This window comes from Phoenix dactylifera, chromosome 8 (genome assembly GCF_009389715.1).
Source record: "Phoenix dactylifera cultivar Barhee BC4 chromosome 8, palm_55x_up_171113_PBpolish2nd_filt_p, whole genome shotgun sequence".
Taxonomy (NCBI): domain Eukaryota; kingdom Viridiplantae; phylum Streptophyta; class Magnoliopsida; order Arecales; family Arecaceae; genus Phoenix; species Phoenix dactylifera.
This window is the reverse complement of record NC_052399.1, coordinates 17507655-17527950: the sequence shown is the minus strand read 5'-3', so window position 1 is coordinate 17527950 and position 20296 is coordinate 17507655. Positions and strand designations below refer to the sequence as shown.

The following is a 20296-nucleotide window of genomic DNA, read 5'->3' as shown; positions in this document are numbered from 1 at the left end:
GCCCAATGTACTATTTTCTGAGCAATAAGATTTTGTCAACATAACAGGGGGAAGTAAAAGAGTGCTAGAAAAATGATACATCCAATACATATTTCTAATGTTCAACTTATGTACTGTCATAAACAGTAACATAACCAAAATCTTTCAACTATACGTAGTTGGCTTTATGGATTATTCTCATAATTTTTTGCCAGTTTAAGAAACTTCATCTCTAGACTTTGCTGACAATTTTCTTTGTCGAATTTGCAGGCTGCACTTTATGAGACTGATTTCCGACCAGTTCCGCTAGAGGAGTATATCAAAGTTGGGAATACCATTTTTGACAAAAAAATGAATGTTGTTCGAAAGATCCCCAAAACGGCTGATTTTGGGGGTAAAGACCCAGATCACATTGTGGAACTCTGCAATGAGGTAATTTGCAATTTTGTATGAGTTGTAGAAAATTTAAGTTTATAATATTAAGGTCTTTGGCTGCATAAAATTCTTGAATCTTATTTTTAATTTGTTTATGAAATCCTTTTGCTGTTTTGTATTCACCTCGATCCAGGTTGTTCAAGAAGGTCACTCAGTGCTATTATTTTGTTCGAGTAGAAAAGGATGTGAATCAACTGCAAGGCATGTCTCTAGGTTCTTAAAGAAATTTTCTGCTGGCGGACATGAAGTTGTTGACTGTGAGTTCAATGATGCTTCCTCTGCCATTGGGGCCTTGCGGAGGTGTCCTGCTGGATTAGATCCTATATTAGAAGAAACACTGCCTTCTGGTGTTGCTTATCATCATGCCGGCCTTACGGTAGTTCCTATGTTTTTTATCTGTAATGCACATGTACACATTATTCATCTTTTATTGCCTGTTTTTTGATTGATGACCATATGCATGCACTATATCTCTCTTTATACATGTTTATCGAAGTGCAATAATTATGTGACTAATTTTTACATGCTATTGCTTGACAATACCTGGATTTCAGTAACCTTATTTTCTTTGGCCCTCTTATATTGCAAGTTTCATTGAAGATTTTAGGTATTTAGTTTTATATAGTTTGCTTGAAGCTCCGATATCCTTGGGGTTTGCCTTACTGGCAACCTGAATTTGCATTGCAATGGGACATCTGTGCCAATAATCCAGCCGTATTATTTCTAAACCTCACTTCACATTTACAGTGTCATTCTTTTCCCATTTTCCTTGTATAGTCAGAAATCTGAATTTCACTATGATAATTTTGATGAATGTGATTCAACAAATAAATGCAAATCCCACAAAGGTGCCAATTTGCTTCCTTTGTCCTCACTGAACTACTCCTGTGGAATGCCTTACAGGTCGAGGAGCGAGAGATCGTTGAAACATGCTACCGTAAAGGCCTTGTACGTGTTTTGACTGCTACATCTACCTTGGCTGCTGGAGTTAATTTGCCTGCCAGAAGGGTGATATTTCGACAACCACGGGTTGGTCGCGATTTCATTGATGGAACGCGCTATAGACAGATGTCTGGTCGTGCAGGTCGAACTGGAATAGACGCAAGAGGAGAGAGTGTAAGCTGCTCTTCTTTACAAGTTTATTCTCGATTTAGTTACCTAAAGTAAATATTTTTTATTATGTTGAATTCACAATTAAAGCTTGTGGTTGTTCTTTAAACTCTTTTGGAAGTTGACAATATGTTTTTAAGGAAGCATGGATCTTCTAATTCTTTTTATTGTCCCAATCAGATACTTGTATGCAAGCCTGATGAGGTCAAAAGAATTGCTGCTATCCTTAATGATAGCTGCCCTCCCTTGCAGTCTTGCCTCTCTGAAGATAAAAATGGGATGACTCAAGCAATCATGGAGGTTGTTGCTGGTGGGATTGTTCAAACTGCAAGTGACATTCATCGATATGTTAGATGCACTCTCCTCAATTCTACTGTACCATTTCAAGAAGTCGTAAAATCAGCTCAAGATTCCCTTCGATGGTTATGCCATAAAAATTTTCTTGAATGGAATGAAGAGACTAAGTTGTACAGCACAACTCCTCTTGGACGTGCAGCTTTTGGCAGTTCTCTTACGCCTGAAGAATCCCTTGTAGGGATTTTGCGACTCATCTTGTTTTGTATTTTGCCCAATTTTATTTTACAGTGTGCTCTCCTAGACTTAATTTACTTATTTTTGCTTGACTTTGCATATTATTTTTCTGCAGGTTGTCCTATATGATCTGTCGAGAGCAAGAGAAGGATTTGTTCTTGCATCTGATTTGCATTTAGTTTACCTTGTAACTCCTATTAATGTTGAAGTTGAACCGGATTGGGAATTATACTATGAGAGGTTTATGGAATTATCGGCGCTTGACCAAGTAATGTGATCATCTCACTCTGCAAACCTTGCTTTGATTCCGAACACGATATTCTGATAGCTTGCTAAGGTTGCATGTGTTCATTTTTGTGTGCACAAACTCACATTTATACCATGTAAGTCGAAGAAGCCTTGATGAGTCACTATATAATTCTCTCTCTTGCCTTGTCTTTAGGCTGAGTCTTTTAAACTAGCTCCAGCTCCTGGGTAGGGTTGTTAGCGTCCCCCAGTGATCCTTGCTCTCCCTTCTTCTCCCTTTGTCCTTAGCTTTCAGTCAGAATTAAGACTCCATCGGACAAAACTTAGATGTGATCAAAAAGCAATGCTATGAAGAAATAGAGTAGGAAAGTTTTTGATACATGGTCTTTGTTTCTTCCAAAATCACATATACAAGTATCAAAACACCTTTTTTTTCTGGATTTGGCTAGCATGGTTGGAGCATATGGGGGTTAAGTAAACAATGGTTGAGGCCTTGTGGGTTTTAGCACTAGCATATACTTATTGTGTGCTACTGCAATTATGGCCTGTTGTCACAGTTACGGATTACATGCATGTGTTTACTGACTACATTGCCTCATTTCCTTTGTGAATGACGGAAAGTTAAAGACACCAGCATGTACTGGGCTATGTATCTTTGTATTGTTTCTGCAGATCCAGCGTATTCTTAATTACTGTATTGGTGTCTTATATCTGAGGGGCTATAGCCTTGTATTATACATGCTGGGCCACTAGCTCTTGCGAGTGATTTTGTGCATTTTTATAGCATTCTAGCTATGCTTCTAATGTTACATTAGAACTACACTATTCCATTACCGACACGTACTGTGCAAAGTTTTTGTAGAGGTGCATTTGACTTCCTGTTAGTTATATTATCATGCTACAACATTTTTGTTGATATTCTTGACTTGCAAGGTTGAGGTCTGATGTGCCATCAATTTACTGTTTATCGTAAAAAACATGAAGAGTCTGTTATGGCCGAGAAAACTTCTGAGACTCTTTATCAAGCAGGAAACTTTGGTCCCTGTTACTTGTTATGACTTGACAAACACAAATTTGAGTACTGTCAAGCATGAGCTTAAAACATGGGTGGCAACATTTCATTTGATTCAATTGGTTCTGGTCTGTCAAGTGCTTTCTGTTTCAAAGAGCCACTAATGTCTTCTCTGAAACCTGTGGATTGCAGTCAGTTGGAAATCGAGTTGGGGTGGTGGAACCTTTCTTGATGCGCATGGCCCATGGTGCCCCGATGGCTCTTCAAGAAAAACTGAGAGGGAGAAAGAAAATGCTGCACAACAGACTGCAAACACGGAGTGTAGCCACTGAAACTAGCACAATTTCTAGTGAAGAGACTCTTCGTGTCTGCAAACGCTTTTATGTTGCACTTATGTTGTCGAGACTTGTGCAGGTGTCATCCTTATCTTCTAGCTGTATATTGTTTTGCCCACTGTTCTCCTAAATATAAATTAGCTCCCTTGATAATCTAGTTATATGTTAATGTTTTTCCTGTTAGCATCATGTATCTGAAGGAGATAACCTCATGATCACATAGTGCTAATTGTATGTATTTAGTCTCTCTTCCCCTCTCTCTCGCTTTCCTTTCATTTTTAATTTTGTTTTATAATACATGAATGATGCCACCATATATGCACATTGTTTAGCTATAAACAAGCAGATACTCTGCTCATACTTAACATTTTTGGTCTTCTTGTTCTAAATAACACTTGCTAAAATATTTTATCTTCGTATCATGCTGTGATTTTAGTACATTAACTAACTATGTTTTTTTTCTTAGTTTGTAAGTTTGGGCTGATTATGTACGCTGGTGTACTTGTTCCTGCTCTTATGAAATCATTTAGCTGCTGATTTCTGTAACACCCCCCCTCCCCCTTATTATTCAAATATTTCAACCCGCTGCATGTTGGCATGTCGATTACCTTTATGTACTTGTGTGTAAAGAAAACGAAGGAATGCGGAATTGTCCCGAACCACCCGATTCAGGGCGCACTTAGCCATGCCGGCGGCGGACCGGGATGGTTCTAGCATTCAAAATGGTAAACTGGCAGGGGGGGGAGAGGGAGAGAGAGAGAGAGAGAGAGAGAGAGAGAGAGAGAGAGAGAGAGAGGGCAATACCGTACCGAACTGGTTGCTGACCGACACAGGTCTTGGAACATGACATGTTGAATGAAGGTTACCCTGTACATCGATGAACTTGGAACAGAAAATATGATCGCTTACCATTGCAAAATATGCACCATAGATTACCCTGTATTACTGACTTGATCAGGGTATCGGCTGCTTTAAGGCATGAAAATCATGTAAGCTGAAATACTTGTGTAAGTGCATGCATGCTTTCAGCAGGTGTTCTAATAGGATGCTCAATGCCTGCATAATTCCCTTTTAGCTTACTTGTGCTGTTTTTATTGGTGTTATTAATATATTAATGCATTGCTGCATACTATAGTTATATCAGAAGCTTGCCAATTTTCTAATACATTGTTTTGATTTCTACAACTATGAATGGATTTCTGATGCTTATTGTTTGTAGGAGGTCCCTATTTCTGATGTTTGTGAGGCTTTCAAAGTAGCCAGAGGCATGATTCAGGCCTTACAAGAAAATGCCGGCAGGTTTGCTTTGATGGTGTCATTATTTTGTGAAAGACTTGGTTGGCATGATTTAGAAGGTCTTGTTGCCAAGTTCCAAAATCGGGTCTCATTTGGAGTGAGAGCAGAGATTGCGGAGCTTACTGCGATCCCGTATGTTAAGGTAACGTTGCTTTCCGTTGTTTCCTTGTATGATTTATGTCAGTGCAGATTGATGTTCACTTTAGTTTATCAGTTTGTCTGACATTTGCATTTATCTTTACTTGCTTTTCTTGTGAAACAGGGCTCACGAGCAAGGGCACTTTATAAGGCTGGTCTACGCACTCCTCTTGCCATTGCTGAAGCAACTGTTTCTGTGATTGCAAAAGCTCTTTTTGAATCTTCTGCATGGGCTGGTCAAGGTTCTCTCTCTCTTGATGATTTACATGACTTATGTTATTTTCATTCTTCTGTTCTTCAATAGCTGTCAATGCATAATGTACTAATTAATTGATGTGTATCTTTTTGGTGGTCCCAAATCATTGACTAGGGCTATATGATTTAGATAGAGAGAGAGACAGACCTTGCTTCTCTTTAGTGTAGAAGGAATCATTTCATATCGCACCACAGAAATCTAAAGAAAGTCAAATTTGTTGGATCTATTAACCAAAACAATGCTTCTCTGCCACCTCTCTCTTCCCCTTCTTTCACATCTTGTCTCTCTCTCTCTCTCTATCACTCACATTGTTGTTCTCTTCCTCTGAGCCAACAAGAATGATGGTTAAGAATGGAGGGGGATGTGGGAGGGAAGGGGAGGTAGGAGGTTGAAGTGGGGTGGAAAGGTGTAGGGAATGGTGGAGAAGGGAGGTGAGAGGGAGTAGCGGTGTTTTTCCAGAAGAAGCTCTCCTCCGATGGATCAAGCTATCTTGACATGTAAGCCTATGTTGTTGTGCAAATGAGAAAGGAATGATATCAATGACTATGACACCTCTTAAATGATGCTTTCCTTCATATTTGTGTCTTGGTAGTGTGAATTATGATGGTTTTTGTTTATATGTTAATACCTCCAAGTTAGGTATTTAACATTTGCTGCAACATGCTCAATGCTCAAGCTTTAGAGAATTGGAATCGTCCACACTCATAGCTTTGGAAGATCAGTTAGACTCTACTATTATCTGCCTTCTGTGCTAGCTATCATTAAGTTTTATGCTTTATGCTTTACTGCATGTTAATATCTTATTTAATTTACTTGTGTTTTTATTTTGGTGATATACTGCTATTCAGTTCCAGTTTCTTCTTTCTTTCTTACTGTATAAGCTTGTTATGCTAATTATGATTGATGGATGTCTAGATGATTCAGCCCTTCGTCGCCTGCATTTGGGAGTGGCTAAGAAGATAAAAAATGGTGCGCGCAAAATCATTCTTGACCAAGCAGAAGAAGCAAGAATTGCTGCCTTTTCTATTTTCAAATCACTTGGGGTTCATGTTCCCCAGTTTTCACGACCTTTACTTTCTACCACTGCTGAGGATAGCTCTGGACGAGGTAGCTTTACCTCTGCTGGTGAAGTTGCTTTATCATGCTTCAATGGAGCAGAAGCTGTAAGAGACACTCAACTTGCTGCTCGTGATGCAGATAACACAAGTATTAGTTATAATCATAGTTCTCGTGAAATTAAGAAAGAAAATTCAACCGATATGAAGGATATAATGGCAGAGGCTTCTGGAGGGGTAAACACAGCTGAAGCAGTGCAGCATAACAGTATCAGCACCGTTGCTGGGATGTTAATAAAAGCTTCTATTGTAACCAGTGGCTCTCCTCATAAGGTAAATCATCATGATGTGGGAACATCAGGGGATTCTCACATTCCAGAATCAACAAGCCATGCAAATGGTATTCTTGATGTCACACTAGGTTATGATCCAAAGAGAGGGGACATGGGCAGAGTAGATGGACCCAACTACAGTAATGGAGACATTTCTGACAAAGGTCCCATTAAGGCCAGTAATTTTCCTGGCGGGTTTGATTCCTTTTTAGATCAGTGGGGTGCGGTTGGGGAATTTTGTTTTGATGTTCATTTCTTTAAACGACCAGAACTTCAACCTTCCATCTTATTTGAAGTTTTTGGCTTAGCTATCTGTTGGGAAAATTCACCAGTGTTTTATGTCAACTTTTCAAAGGATCTGGTGGCTTCTGGCAACCTTGATAAATGTGACATCTGGGAGGTTGCTCTAAGTAGATGGAAAAGGATAGCTAAAATTATGGGAAAAGGTGGCGTTAGAAAAATAACATGGAATCTGAAAAATCAGATTCAGGTTCTCAAATATCCTTGTATTTCTATTCAGAGATTCAGAAGGCTCTGTGTCGAGTATAAAAAGCTGAATGACATTGAGCTTATTGACAATTCATATATTTCATTGCCATCTGTCTCTGTGAATGATGGAATCGACATATGCTTGCTGGCATGGATCCTTTCGCCTGATGAGGAAAGCAAATCCATTCCAATCCTTGACAAGGTACATTTATTTATTTATTTTTAAAAACTTGCGATCCTATGTTGAAGCATAATATCTGTGTTGTAACCAAATTAATATTTATTGCTTCTTCATGATCTTAGCTTATCATGAAATATGGATACAAGTGTACTCAGGATTTGTGCATTGTATTGTCACCCAATTTTCTTTCTTTTTTTTTATAATAAATTTATATATGGGCTAGGTTGTCAAGAAACGATTATCTAGTGAGGCTGCAGCAGCTGCTAGTCGGGATGGTAGGTGGAGAAATCAAATACATGAGGCTGCACATAATGGTTGTTGTAGACGAGCTGCCCAAGTACGAGCTCTGGTTTCTGTTTTATGGAAGCTTCTTGTTTCGGAGGGCCTGGTTGAAGTTCTTACCAGGATTGAGAATCCACTGGTATCCTTTGCTATAATTACTTTTGAGTGACTGTTTACTGGACATTCATGTTTGTAAACATTAACAGATTCATATCACTAGATGAATTTATATATTAACAATAAATTCTATGAACACATCATAGGTTAAAGTCCTCGCAGACATGGAACTTTGGGGCATAGGTGTTGACATGGAGGCATGTCTTCATGCAAGGCATGCTTTAATGAGCAAGCTGAAAGAACTTGAGAAGGAAGCTTATAGACTTGCTGGCATGCCTTTTTCACTTTATACAGCTGCAGACATTGCAAATGTCCTTTTTACACACTTAAAATTGCCCATACCTGAGAGTTGCAATAAAGGGAAGCGGCATCCTAGCACAGATAAGCATGCCTTAGACCTATTAAGGTATCCGTGTTTTTCTCTCTCCTCATTCTTTTGTTAATCTGTGGTGCTATTTGTTGATATATTTTGGTGGAACATTTCATTGCAAAGGTTAAAATAAAAAGTCCTAGGGAGAATCCATATTTTGTCAATGAGATAGTAATTTCAAAAAAAATCCACAATAACAGTTATATAGTGCTGGTGCTGGATCTTCAATTTTTTGAATTTGTAGTAATATTGTCAAATAGACAGATAATTAAAAGCTCCCATGATGTATTCTCTGATTAATTTATAATAGATAAAGATTCATCAGCTTCTAAAGTGTAATGTGGTTTTCTACAATCTAGAAATGAGTAGGGGTGGCAATCGGGTCGGGTCAAACATAAACGGGTCGGGTTATATGTAGGTCGGGTCAGAAAATCATAAACTTGAATCCGACTTGTTTATTAAACAGGTCAGGAATTACAACCTGAACCTGACCTGTTTAATAAACAGGTAACCCGATCCGACCCCTTTAACCTGTTTAATAAACAGGTAACCTGTTTGTCCAACCCGACCTGACCTATTTAATCTATTAAGCCCTACCCATTCTGAGCCGACCTGTTTAACCTGCCCAACCCAACATAAAATCAATTTCTATAATGATGAGGCAGTGATAAGTGATTAGGATGTATTTCATCCTGATTAATCCATCACCACTGTCTCAAGAACGAAGATGAGCAAAGTGTTTGACGAGCTGGGCGGCCGAGAACCTAAGGGTTGGGCTCTAAGGGGTTCGATGGATCCGACAACCTAAACCGAAGGACAATGAAAACCTAACGGAGGTGGAGAAAGCATACCTTGCGGAGCCGCAGAACTCGTACCTTCTCATCGCCGCCGCCGTCGACGTTGAAACCCTAACCTTAAGCCGCTAGGGTGGGCTCGGGGTCTTGAGGACCGAAGAAGGAGAACGGAGAGAGGGAAGGGCTGGAAACCCTAACCCTAGCCCCCGCCGCCACCCTCGTGCTCTCGGATTCTCCCTTCGGGAGGTCGTCAAACTCTCGGTACCCTTCGTCTCCGGCGTCCTCCTCGCCGCTCGATTTTAAGTCGGCGACGTCCGTGCCCTCGTCGATCTTGGAAGTCCAGGTTGACTTCACCCTCCTTGCGACGGCCCGCCGAGCCTTGGCATCTCGGACCCCCGGCCAGATCGCGACGGCGATGGGCTCCGAGATATTGTCGACAGGGAAGACGACCCTGTCCTCGGTGGCGCCGGAGGCTCCGGAGGAGGAGGAGGGCGGGGGAAGGTCGGGGGCGTCGCGGGGATCGTCGGGGCTGAGGATGGTGAGGGGACGAGTCTTGGAGGGGAGCTTCCAGGGGTCCTTGGATGGCAGGGGTGGCGGGGGTGATCGCCTGCTAAGGAGGAGATCTTCCACTGCTTGCGGCGGAGGTGGGGCTCGGAGGGGGTGGAGATCTTCCGCCATGGAGCTTCGGGTAGAGAGGAAGGGGGAAATGGGGAAACGAAAGAGGAACTGTGGTCCTAGCAAAAAAAAAGAAGAGGAATTATGTGCATCAAATTATAAACGGGTTAAACGGGTCAGACATCTAAAACATGTATCCGACCCAATTAATAAACAAGTTAAACGAGTCAATCTGTTTACGATCCGAACCTGTTTAGGCCAAACCTAAACCTGTTTATGGCGGGTCGAACACGAGTCGGGTTGGCGGGTCGGGTCCTATTTTGCCACCCCTAGAAATGAGCCCTCAATAATACCCGCTAGATCTTTTCTCGAAACAGCCTCACACTGGCAGTCTGAACATGTTTTTTTTTGTTCATTATGATGTAATGGCATCATGTGGGGAACTTTTCTGCGGAGAGTTATCTTTTCTTCATGACTACATGAATGGGTTACTGGATGTCCTGTAAGATTAGAGTGGTCAGTCCCTCTAATGCAGCTGAAATCCAGATGGCTGCTGCAAGTATGCTATTGGCAACCTACCCAAAATTGGTTCTCGATGGTTTAGATGCCACTTGTTCTCCCCTTTGTGTCATTCATTGCATTTCTGTTTCATGTTTAAAACCTTGTGTTGGACATTTAAACTTGATCAAGCTTTAGCTTTCGATTTCAAGTATGTTATAGCAAGCTTGAAGAATTTATTGGGACTGATATAAAATGTAAGAAACATATATGAAAAAGGAAAATATAAACTATATTTGAGATCAAATTCTACTTTTATTGTGATGTTAAAATATGTCTCATGCATTTTGGATTCAAGGTAGGCATTGTGCATGTGGGCATGAAATCTCTTGTGCATAATTATTCTAACTTGTTGAGGTTACTCTTGCAACATGTGATTTTATCATTCCTACCTTTTACAGTGATCTCGTATACACAATCTCATACTATAAGAAAAATAAGCGGTGAATCCAATATGTGTTTTGTAGATAAAAAAAAAAAAAATCAATTTTCAGTTTTCTAATACTTCAATCATTTGCAACAATTGAATATGTGCAGTGAGAAGATTTTTCCCTCTATGTATTTACTTGTTATAGGATATAAGGAAAAGGGAAAGGCTGATCTGCCTCACGGAATCAGAAAGAAAATTGCATGTTTGGGGTGGAAAGTGGTCGATTTTATGCTGAAGGACGGTCTACTGTTTCTCTATATCTTTTGGGTGTCTGGTGAGGAAGAGGGGAAGAGTTGTTCAAAATTTAGAGCAAGGAATGCCTCAAAAATGGATGCTGCAGCAGTACTATAAGGAGCTCCCAAAGTGGATGTGGCTCCCTAAGTAGAATATTCTGGTTGCTGGTTTATGTAAATTTTCGAGTCTTTGTTTTTGATGGTGAAGATAGATAGTCAGTCACTGCTCATTATGTTATTTTAATGTTATATCTAAGCTGTGGGATGCATGACTAAATAAAAGCCATTAAGAGGCTGGCTGCTTTCGCGGGCCAAAAGGTGAATTGAGTTTGAGTAGATATACATATATCTGTGTGTGCGCGTGTGTACAGATTTCTTTGGCGCTAGAGGTAGTGTTTGGTTTGATTGAACTTGCAGTTGGAAGTGTAATATTTAGTTTGGATTATTGTTCCAGTGAGTTGAAATTGTAATATGTACTCTAAATTATCAGATTGGTGACAGCATATGGATTAGTCTTTGATGTTTGATCAATATGAACTTCAATACCATCTCAAGAAGGTCATGCAACTGCTGGAATGTTGATAAAAGTCAATCTTTTGAATTGCTTATCCTCATTGAGGTGGTTGTGGCTTTAAAGGGGGGTAGATATCTAGTGGTTACTATGCACTTGGCATGGTGCCAACTGTTAAATGTCCAAAAGTGTTCAACTCTTGTCCATTAAACAAAGTCAACAACCACTGAGGTGGTAGCCCAGTGGGAGCGTGGCCTTACTTCCGACCAAGTGGTTCCGAGTTCGAAACGCACGGGCGTCGATTAAATTGTGGAGACCGAATGCTCCCTGCTCGGACACGGGGTCTGAAAGGGCGTATCGCTCTATTGGTAGCCTCGGTGGCGCCAAGTGTGACGTACTCACACGTGGTATTCGTGCCGGAGCCCAGAGGAGTAACCGAGCCGGGCCCACGGATGGGGAGGGTATGAGTAAAACCGGCTAGGGTGCCCAACACACGGTCATTTTTACCCGCATTGAACATTCTCCTGACGGGGTGGGGGCCCAGTGGGGGCTGCTATGCGGGGGTGGGCTTGTCCCTTCCTCCCCCCTTCCCCTTTTTCTTAAGCAAAAAAAAAAAGAAGTCAACACGGGAACTTCTGTAAATAATAAAGAATTAGATACAAATGTATGCACATATTAGTTGAATAATATGCCATGGTGACGTGCCAAATATTGTGGGTGTTAATAAATCCTTGATTTCATGTTATACACACATATAGTATGCCAGCAAGAAATAAAAATTCATGAGTCTTGTTGGAGGTTTCTAGAAACTCTAGATAAATCTTACGTGGCACATGGAGTTGCTAAGAGCTGAAGGGTTCACAGTTGGACTAGAGTGTCATTTTTGAGTCTTTGTCAGCAAGCTTTGAACTATTGTACGCATGTTGGCACTTTGATCTGGCATTGACAAGATACCACATTATTAAAATCCCAAGGAGTGTCATGTTGCATCCAAGTATCCAATTGACCCAGAGTTCCTAGAAAGTAGAAAATTTTGTCAGGGTGTAGTTTCTCACCAAGAAATTTCTCCATTCTCTGGTTTAAGTACTCAAAAGTAGTAATTCATGCTTTTATGTTTTTTTTTGTTGTAATCTATTGACATCTTCATATGGTAAAACTCAACATTTCCATGCTAGAACGAAAGGAACCAAGAACCTAGGCCCACACTTAACTCTTTGAACTTTGATGGTTGGACCAATAGAGATATGAATTTTGACCTGTCTCAAAAGAGCTAAATGCTACATTTTTTCAGAGACTTATGACAGTGCTGGTTGATATGCTTTGATTTTAGAAAAGAGTTATAACCAAACATTTGACTTTGGCACAATTAGAGCAACATAGAACAACTTGGACTAGTCTTTTATGATGAGGCTTTTGGGAAAGTTTTAAAACAACAATATGATTTACTTTTGTGTGTGCCAAGTTGCTAGACCATAGAGGCAGATGTGCCTTAAGCTGTGAGGGCAGATGAGGGCATTAAAGTGCTTGAATTGAGAGAAAATCTTAGTGGCACTAGTTTTCCATGATTTGCCAATAGGATATGTACTTGGTCTTGGTGAATGAAGAAATTATTAGAACCTGGTTTACTTTGATATAAATTGTCAGAAAAAGCATAAAGAACCATTAGTGGCACCTAGTTTGTGCCCTTGTTTTGTAGTGTGCAACATTTTCTACTATAGATTAATATTTATTTGTTTCTTTGAGATTTATATTAAGACACATAAAAGATGGTGGTTGGATGAAGTACTTTGTTGATTTATTGTGAGACTTTAATTTTGTTCTGGGGATTATTGTGCTGTTATGGAATTCATGTAACTAGGTCCAGTTGTAAGCTTTGGATCCACTATTTATGGGTTCAACAGATGTAGCATGGGTTGCGTTATGTGCTTCTGTGTTGGTCCATCTACAGTGTTGGTCCATGGATGTGAGTTGTGATTTGGTGGTCCATTTTAATATTGCAAGTGGTTCATTTTGAGTCATTGTGATCTATCACTACAAACTACTTTCATGCATGTGGCCGGCTTCTTAGATGGATGCTGTAAGCTGCTACAAATTATTGATAAACTGTAGGGATGATTTGAATAAATACTTGAATAAACCAGTATCCGGTTAAGCGATGAGTTGGTTGTTGAACCTGCCTCTCCTGTTTTCCCTACTCCTCCTCTTCAAGTTCCTTAAGAGATGTTAGGGTTGCTTAGATTTTGTTAGAAGTTTGAATTATTCTAAGTTGTTTTTATTTCCAAGCTTTAGGGGATTTTCTTGGCCATCAGTTGCTGAGTTTTAGAAGCTGTAATAAATTAAGCATGATTTAATCAGAGAAAATCTCAGTTGCACTATGCTTCCATGATTTGCCAATAGGATATGTACTTGGTCTTGGTGAATGACGAAAGTACTAGAATCTGGTTTACTTTGATACAAATTGTCAGAAAAAGCATAAAGAACCATAAGTGGCTCCTAGTTTGTGCCCTTGTTTTGTAGTGTGCAACATTTTCTACTATAGATTAATATTTATTTGTTTCTTTGAGATTTATATTAAAACACATAAAAGATGGAGGTTGGATGAAGTACTTTTTTGATTTATTGTGAGACTTTAATTTTGTTCTGGGGATTATTGTGCTGTTATGGAATTCATGTAACTAGGTCCAGTTGTAAGCTTTGGACCCACTATTCGTGGGTTCAACAGATGTAGCTTGGGTTGCGTTATGTGCTTCTGTGTTGGTCCATCTCCAGTGTTGGTACATGGATGTGAGTTGTGATCTGGTGGTCCATTTTAATATTGCAAGTGGTTCATTTTGAGTCATTGTGATCTATCACTACAAACGACTTTCATGCATGTGGCCGGCTTCTTAGATGGATGCTGTAACCTGCTACAAATTCTTGATAAACTGTAGGGATGATTTGAATAAGTCTCCTTAAGAGATGTTAGGGTTGCTTAGATTTTGTTAGAAGTTTGAATTATTCTAAGTTGTTTTTATTTCCAAGCTTTAGGGGATTTTCTTGGCTATCAGTTGCTGAGCTTTAGAAGCTGTAATAAATTAGGCATGATTTAATCAGAGAACATCTTAGTTGCACTATGATTCCATGATTTGCCAATAGGATATGTACTTGGTCTTGGTGAATGACGAAAGTATTAGAATCTGGTTTACTTTGGTATAAATTGTCAGAAAAAGCATAAAGAACCATAAGTGGCTCCTAGTTTGTGCCCTTGTTTTGTAGTGTGCAACATTTTCTACTATAGATTAATATTTATTTGTTTATTTGAGATTTATATTAAGACACATAAAAGATGGTGGTTGGATGAAGTACTTTGTTGATTTATTGTGAGATTTTAATTTTGTTCTGGGGATTATTGTGCTGTTATGGAATTCATGTAACTAGGTCCAGTTGTAAGCTTTGGATCCACTATTTATGGGTTCAACAGATGTAACATGGGTTGCGTTATGTGCTTCAGTGTTGGTTCATCTACAGTGTTCATACATGGATGTGAGTTGTGATTTGGTGGTCCATTTTAATATTGCAAGTGGTTCATTTTGAGTCATTGTGATCTATCACTACAAACTACTTTCATGCATGTGGCCGGCTTCTTAGATGGATGCTGTAAGCTGCTACAAATTATTGATAAACTGTAGGGAAGATTTGAATAAGTCTCCTTAAGAGATGTTAGGTTTGCTTAGATTTTGTTAGAAGTTTGAATTATTCTAAGTTGTTTTTATTTCCAAGCCTTAGGGGATTTTCTTGGCTATCAGTTACTGAGTTTTAGAAGCTGTAATAAATTAGGCATGATTTAATCAGAGAAAATCTTAGTTGCACTGTGATTCCATGATTTGCCAATAGGATATGTGCTTGGTCTTGGTGAATGATGAAAGAATTAGAATCTGGTTTACTTTGATATAAATTGTCAGAAAAAGCATAAAGAACCATTAGTGACTCCTAGTTTGTGCCCTTGTTTTGTAGTGTGCAACATTTTCTACTATAGATTAATATTTATTCGTTTCTTTGGGATTTATATTAAAACACATAAAAGATGGTGGTTGGATGAAGTACTTTTTTGATTTGTGAGACTTCAATTTTGTTCTGGGGATTATTGTGCTGTTATGGAATTTATGTAACTAGGTCCAGTTGTAAGCTTTGGACCCACTATTCGTGGGTTCAACAGACGTAGCTTGGGTTGCGTTATGTGCTTCTCTGTTGCTCCACCTAAGTGTTGGTCCATGGATGTGAGTTGTCATTTGGTGGTCCATTTTAATATTGCAAGTGGTTCATTTTGAGTCATTGTGATCTATCACTACGAACTACTTTCATGCATGTGGCCAGCTTCTTGAATGGATGCTGTAAGCTGCTACAAATTCTTGATAAACTGTAGGGATGATTTGAATAAGTCTCCTTAAGAGATGTTAGGTTTGCTTAGATTTTGTTAGAAGTTTGAAATTTTGAATTATTCTAAGTTGTTTTTATTTCCAAGCTTTAGGAGATTTTCTTTCTATCAGTTGCTGAGTTTTAGAATTTCTTAGATTTATCCTTATTTGTATGTAACCATGAAGGGAAGCAGAATAAGGAAAGCAAGTTGATCTTTTGCCGGCATTTTTATGTTTCAAACTGGAGCCTAAGGTTCCCCCAAAGCAAACATAACCCAACTATCACCTTCCATCTATTCCTCTTATGGACTTGTTCCTGTCTCATCCAAGATAGGGAAGAGCAAAGGCAAAAAGACATTGCCCATGCTACTGCCTTCTTCTCTCGCCCTGCCACTAGGTCTGTTACAAAAGCACGTAACAGGTTGTTAGCACCAGACTATTAGGATTATGTTGCCTTAATCATATAAATAAGGGATCGAGAGAGGCTTGATCAGTCTGAGCATGGTGAACTCTCTTTTCTCTCTTTTCATTTTTGAGACATTTATTCTTTTTTAATTGTTTGCTTTAAGAGTTTGTTGCAGCACATTTTCAAAATAGCAGCTCTACATACAATAATTTAGCCTTTCAGGCGACTTGTGATCCATCTATATAGATATAAAATCTCAGCAAAATATTGGAGCAATCCAACATAATATTGGATCAATATTTGGATTGATTCGCCCATTTATCATTGCCTGAATGTTAGTCTCCCCATTAGCATCATAATTACATGATAGAAAAATAGCTACCCTTTAGAATTTGTGGTTGGCATCTGTTAATGATATTTTCTGCATCTGAATGCCTTTTGATTCTCATGCCCTGACTATTAACAAACTCAAAATATCCTTATTTTCCGAGTCTTCATAATTGATGTTTTTGTTTTTAGGGGTCAACATCCGATCATTTCAGTTATCAAAGAACACAGAACCTTGGCAAAGCTTTTGTACAGCACACTGGGATCAATTTGTTCACGGGCTCAGTTGTGTATGAAGTCCCAAAAATATACAATACAGGGGCACTGGCTTCAGACCTCAACAGCTACAGGACGTCTTTCAATGGAGGAACCAAATCTCCAGGTTTTTCTAGTGATAGCTAGTTTTATATGTTTGTTTTGCTGTTCTACATGAATAATTTATTGATTTTTGAAATATTTTGATAATTTATCTTTTATTGATGATTTTGTAGTGTGTTGAGCATTTAGTAGTCTTCAAAACCCAACATCATGATGAAAGCAACTCAAGCGTTTCAAATGTCAGTCATTATCAGATCAATGCTCGTGAATTCTTTGTCCCTACACAAGTAATGCTTCCTTTGCTGTGTTTATCAACGGCACTTTATTTGTATCAATATCTGTGACAAGATATGGATTTATTTTGTTATATTGTGGCAGGACAACTGGTTGCTGCTAACAGCTGACTACTCCCAAATAGAACTGCGATTGATGGCTCATTTCTCTAAAGATTCCGCATTGATTGAACTTCTAAGCAAGCCAGATGGTGATGTTTTCACCATGATAGCTGCAAGATGGACTGGTAGGCTGGAATCTGCCATTAGCTCTCAGGAGAGAGAACACACAAAAAAGTTAATATATGGCATTTTGTATGGGATGGGGGCTAACTCCCTTGCCGAGCAACTAGAATGCAGCTCAGAAGAAGCTGCCGAAAAAATTCAAAGCTTCAAAACTTCTTTCCCAGGCGTTTCTGCTTGGTTGCATGAAGCAGTTGCATCTTGTAGCCATAAAGGGTTAGTTCATCTGCACTTATTTTCTGTGCTGGTCATTCAATATTTCTCGTCGTAGTTTGCTTGTGGTCTTACATTTTCAAACTGGTCATTATTAAGTTTATGAATACTGTATTTGTGAAATATGTTTAATAAAACTCTAATATAGAGATCAAATTCTCTTTGCTTTACCACGTCTTTAGAAAATTCAAAACTTGTGATAAAAAATTATGGTCCTCCACGAGTTACTGAAAAATGTAGGGAACCATAATTTGTTATATTTATATAGTTCATTGTTAATAAATGATAAACAAAACAAAGCTTGGTTAAACCTACAAGTATAATTCTTACTTACTGAAAATATAATGTCAAGTTTGGTCATCTGCTGGACCTTGTATTATCCTTTTTAGATGGAGTTCATCATTAACGGATGATTTGTGAAATTTGCATTTGGACTATGGAGAGCTAGGAATTCATTGCAAGAACAGAAATTTGAGTTGACTTTATTTCTGAAATAAATGTGTGCCAAAGTTTAAAGCATACCTTTTATTGGTGCCTTGATATGACTTGTGGGAAGCTTTATTTTGTAGATTATTTTGCTTAACAATTGCTTGATTTCAGTTACTGAGGTTGATAAGGTTTTCTCTCTTGAGCAAACAAGCCTATTCAAATATTATCTGTTGACACATGCCTCCTCAACAACCCTAGCTATTTTCTTTTGTTTTTTCATTTTCACTTTTTCAAGGTGAAATTGGTAAGTCTATATGTCATCTGCTATTGCTGCTATCATACTTTAAGGAAATAATCATTAATAACTCATTGCCTCGATGCTAAATTTAATTTTTTATTATTATTATTATTGTATAATACTATGGCTGCATGGCATCATTTTTTGTATCCTATCAGAAGAAAAAAGCATCTCATCAAAATTGTTATACTTAATCTTTCCTTATTATGCATTAGATAATATTTTGTTTTACATTGACATCTTGGAATGCAGGTATGTGGAAACATTGATGGGCAGAAAACGCTTTCTATCAAAAATAAAGTTTGGAAACAGCAAAGAAAAGGCTAAAGCTCAAAGACAAGCTGTAAATTCCATTTGTCAGGTAGCAGAAGAGCATTTAATTTGTGTTGCAATTGTGCTTTCCCTGATTTAAAAGGATCACTTGGTTGTTTTCTAGGGCTCTGCTGCTGACATAATCAAGATCGCTATGATAACCATTCACTCTGTGATTGCTGAAGGAAGTGAGCCTTTTAATCTGAACAGTGGATCTGCGACAAAATTTTCCAACATTAAAGGCCATTGTCGTATCATTTTGCAGGTTATTTTGTTAATGTTAGAGTATACTAAATTCTTCTTCTATACTTTATAGCAACTATTGAGATCAAAATAGAGATCAAGAGTTGCTTTATTTGACTCTAGCTGCTAATATATATTTAGAACTTATATGCTGTAGTATATTGAAGTATTATGATTACTATAACCTTTGCTAGAAAGGCTCATACACTTGTTCCCACAACTGTGCATTATGCTCAGGACCTCCATCAACTCCTCCATAAAACATGAGAGTTATGCTTGAATGTAATATGTCCACACTGTACAATCTGTCATAATCATGACTATAATGTTAGGCAACAAGATCCACGGTTACATCCCATATATGAAGCACTATTATTTTCTTCCCACCTGTTTTGTTGTCATTTGGCGGTAATTATGAACTCAAATTGGTGATTTTATGCAATCAACAACTAATGTTTTGTTAGATGTATTTCCTTCCTGTTCACTTATCAGATAGAATGCTCTTATGGTCCTATAACTTTTTTCCTTTTTCTTGCTTTAGAAAGGGTCTTAAATCTCAATTTTCTCCTTTCCAGGGGTACTAGAATTTTAATCTTGCAGTAGAGCAGGGTTAAGACAAATCATACTCTGTGTTAAGGATATTGCATTTTTCTTTGTAGTTGTTCAAATTTATTTTAGTTTTTACTCTTTGAATTTGTAATGACAATGCATTTTTGTGGATACGCATATACAGCCATGTTGCTAGCTCTTTATTTGGTCAATTTCATTGCACTATCTGCATAATAGGTTAGTGAGAAAAGGCCCCTTATGGAGACAGAAACATTGTGTTGCATTATTGTCCAATTCAACATGGCCTAGTTAACGTATGGACCATGACATGATTGTTGCTCTATGCTCTGGTCAGGTGCATGATGAATTAGTGCTGGAAGTTGATCCACATCATGTAAGGGATGCAGGAATTTTGCTGCAAATGAGCATGGAGAGTGCTGTATCACTTCTGGGTACCTTATAATTACACTATAAAGCATTCCTTGTACCATGATTCATAATTAATTAATTTTTATTGTTGTTGTTTCTTGTTTCTTATTTCAGTTCCGTTGCATGTAAAAGTGAAGATGGGGAAAACCTGGGGTTCGCTGGAGCCTTTCCAGCCAGAACTTTAACCTTTCAGTGGAAAGAATTAATGACTGGAAAACAAAAAGCTGCTGGACATTTCATCCATTTATCTATTTTTGAAGACTCTAGGCAGTGTGGATGGTGTTTCTCTGGCTTACAGGTGTTGCTATGTTTTTCCATAATCTCAAAGCATGGTATTTCTTTATGCTTTTTGATCATCTGAATGTTATATTCCTGGTCCAGGAGAAGTTCAACTGATCTGATATTGATAAGATTCTGTGAGCTTTCAGATGTCAATTAAGCTTCCATTTGGCTCAATCAATTTCGTTAGAATGTGTATTCATTTCTGTTTATACCCCCAGGTATATCCTTGAAACATTATAACCTCTTAAAGCTCCTTTTTTCTCATATTATGTAGAG

General features: G+C 38.5%; 1 protein-coding gene across 7 annotated transcripts in view; it reads left to right on the top strand.

Moving 5' to 3' along the window:
- LOC103710891 (helicase and polymerase-containing protein TEBICHI) overlaps positions 1 to 20296 on the top strand; it is a 31419-nt gene that overhangs the window by 9734 nt on the left and 1389 nt on the right. For 4 of the 7 annotated variants that reach the window (XM_026806164.2, XM_039129109.1, XM_039129110.1 and 1 more), the window contains 19 exons: positions 250 to 411; positions 548 to 790; positions 1318 to 1530; positions 1705 to 2055; positions 2171 to 2323; positions 3506 to 3727; positions 4868 to 5086; positions 5207 to 5324; positions 6254 to 7416; positions 7619 to 7816; positions 7941 to 8200; positions 16625 to 16814; positions 16924 to 17037; positions 17129 to 17481; positions 18458 to 18566; positions 18642 to 18782; positions 19665 to 19761; positions 19853 to 20036; positions 20120 to 20238. In XM_026806164.2, coding sequence (XP_026661965.2) covers positions 250 to 411; positions 548 to 790; positions 1318 to 1530; positions 1705 to 2055; positions 2171 to 2323; positions 3506 to 3727; positions 4868 to 5086; positions 5207 to 5324; positions 6254 to 7416; positions 7619 to 7816; positions 7941 to 8200; positions 16625 to 16814; positions 16924 to 17037; positions 17129 to 17481; positions 18458 to 18566; positions 18642 to 18782; positions 19665 to 19761; positions 19853 to 19923 — 4377 coding nt within the window. In that variant the 3' untranslated portion in view covers positions 19924 to 20036; positions 20120 to 20238. Of the gene's footprint in view, positions 1 to 249; positions 412 to 547; positions 791 to 1317; positions 1531 to 1704; positions 2056 to 2170; positions 2324 to 3505; positions 3728 to 4867; positions 5087 to 5206; positions 5325 to 6253; positions 7417 to 7618; positions 7817 to 7940; positions 8201 to 16624; positions 16815 to 16923; positions 17038 to 17128; positions 17482 to 18457; positions 18567 to 18641; positions 18783 to 19664; positions 19762 to 19852; positions 20071 to 20119; positions 20239 to 20296 lie in introns of those variants that run through there. The other 3 variants (XM_039129107.1, XM_039129108.1, XM_039129112.1) reach the window with 3 other exon arrangements.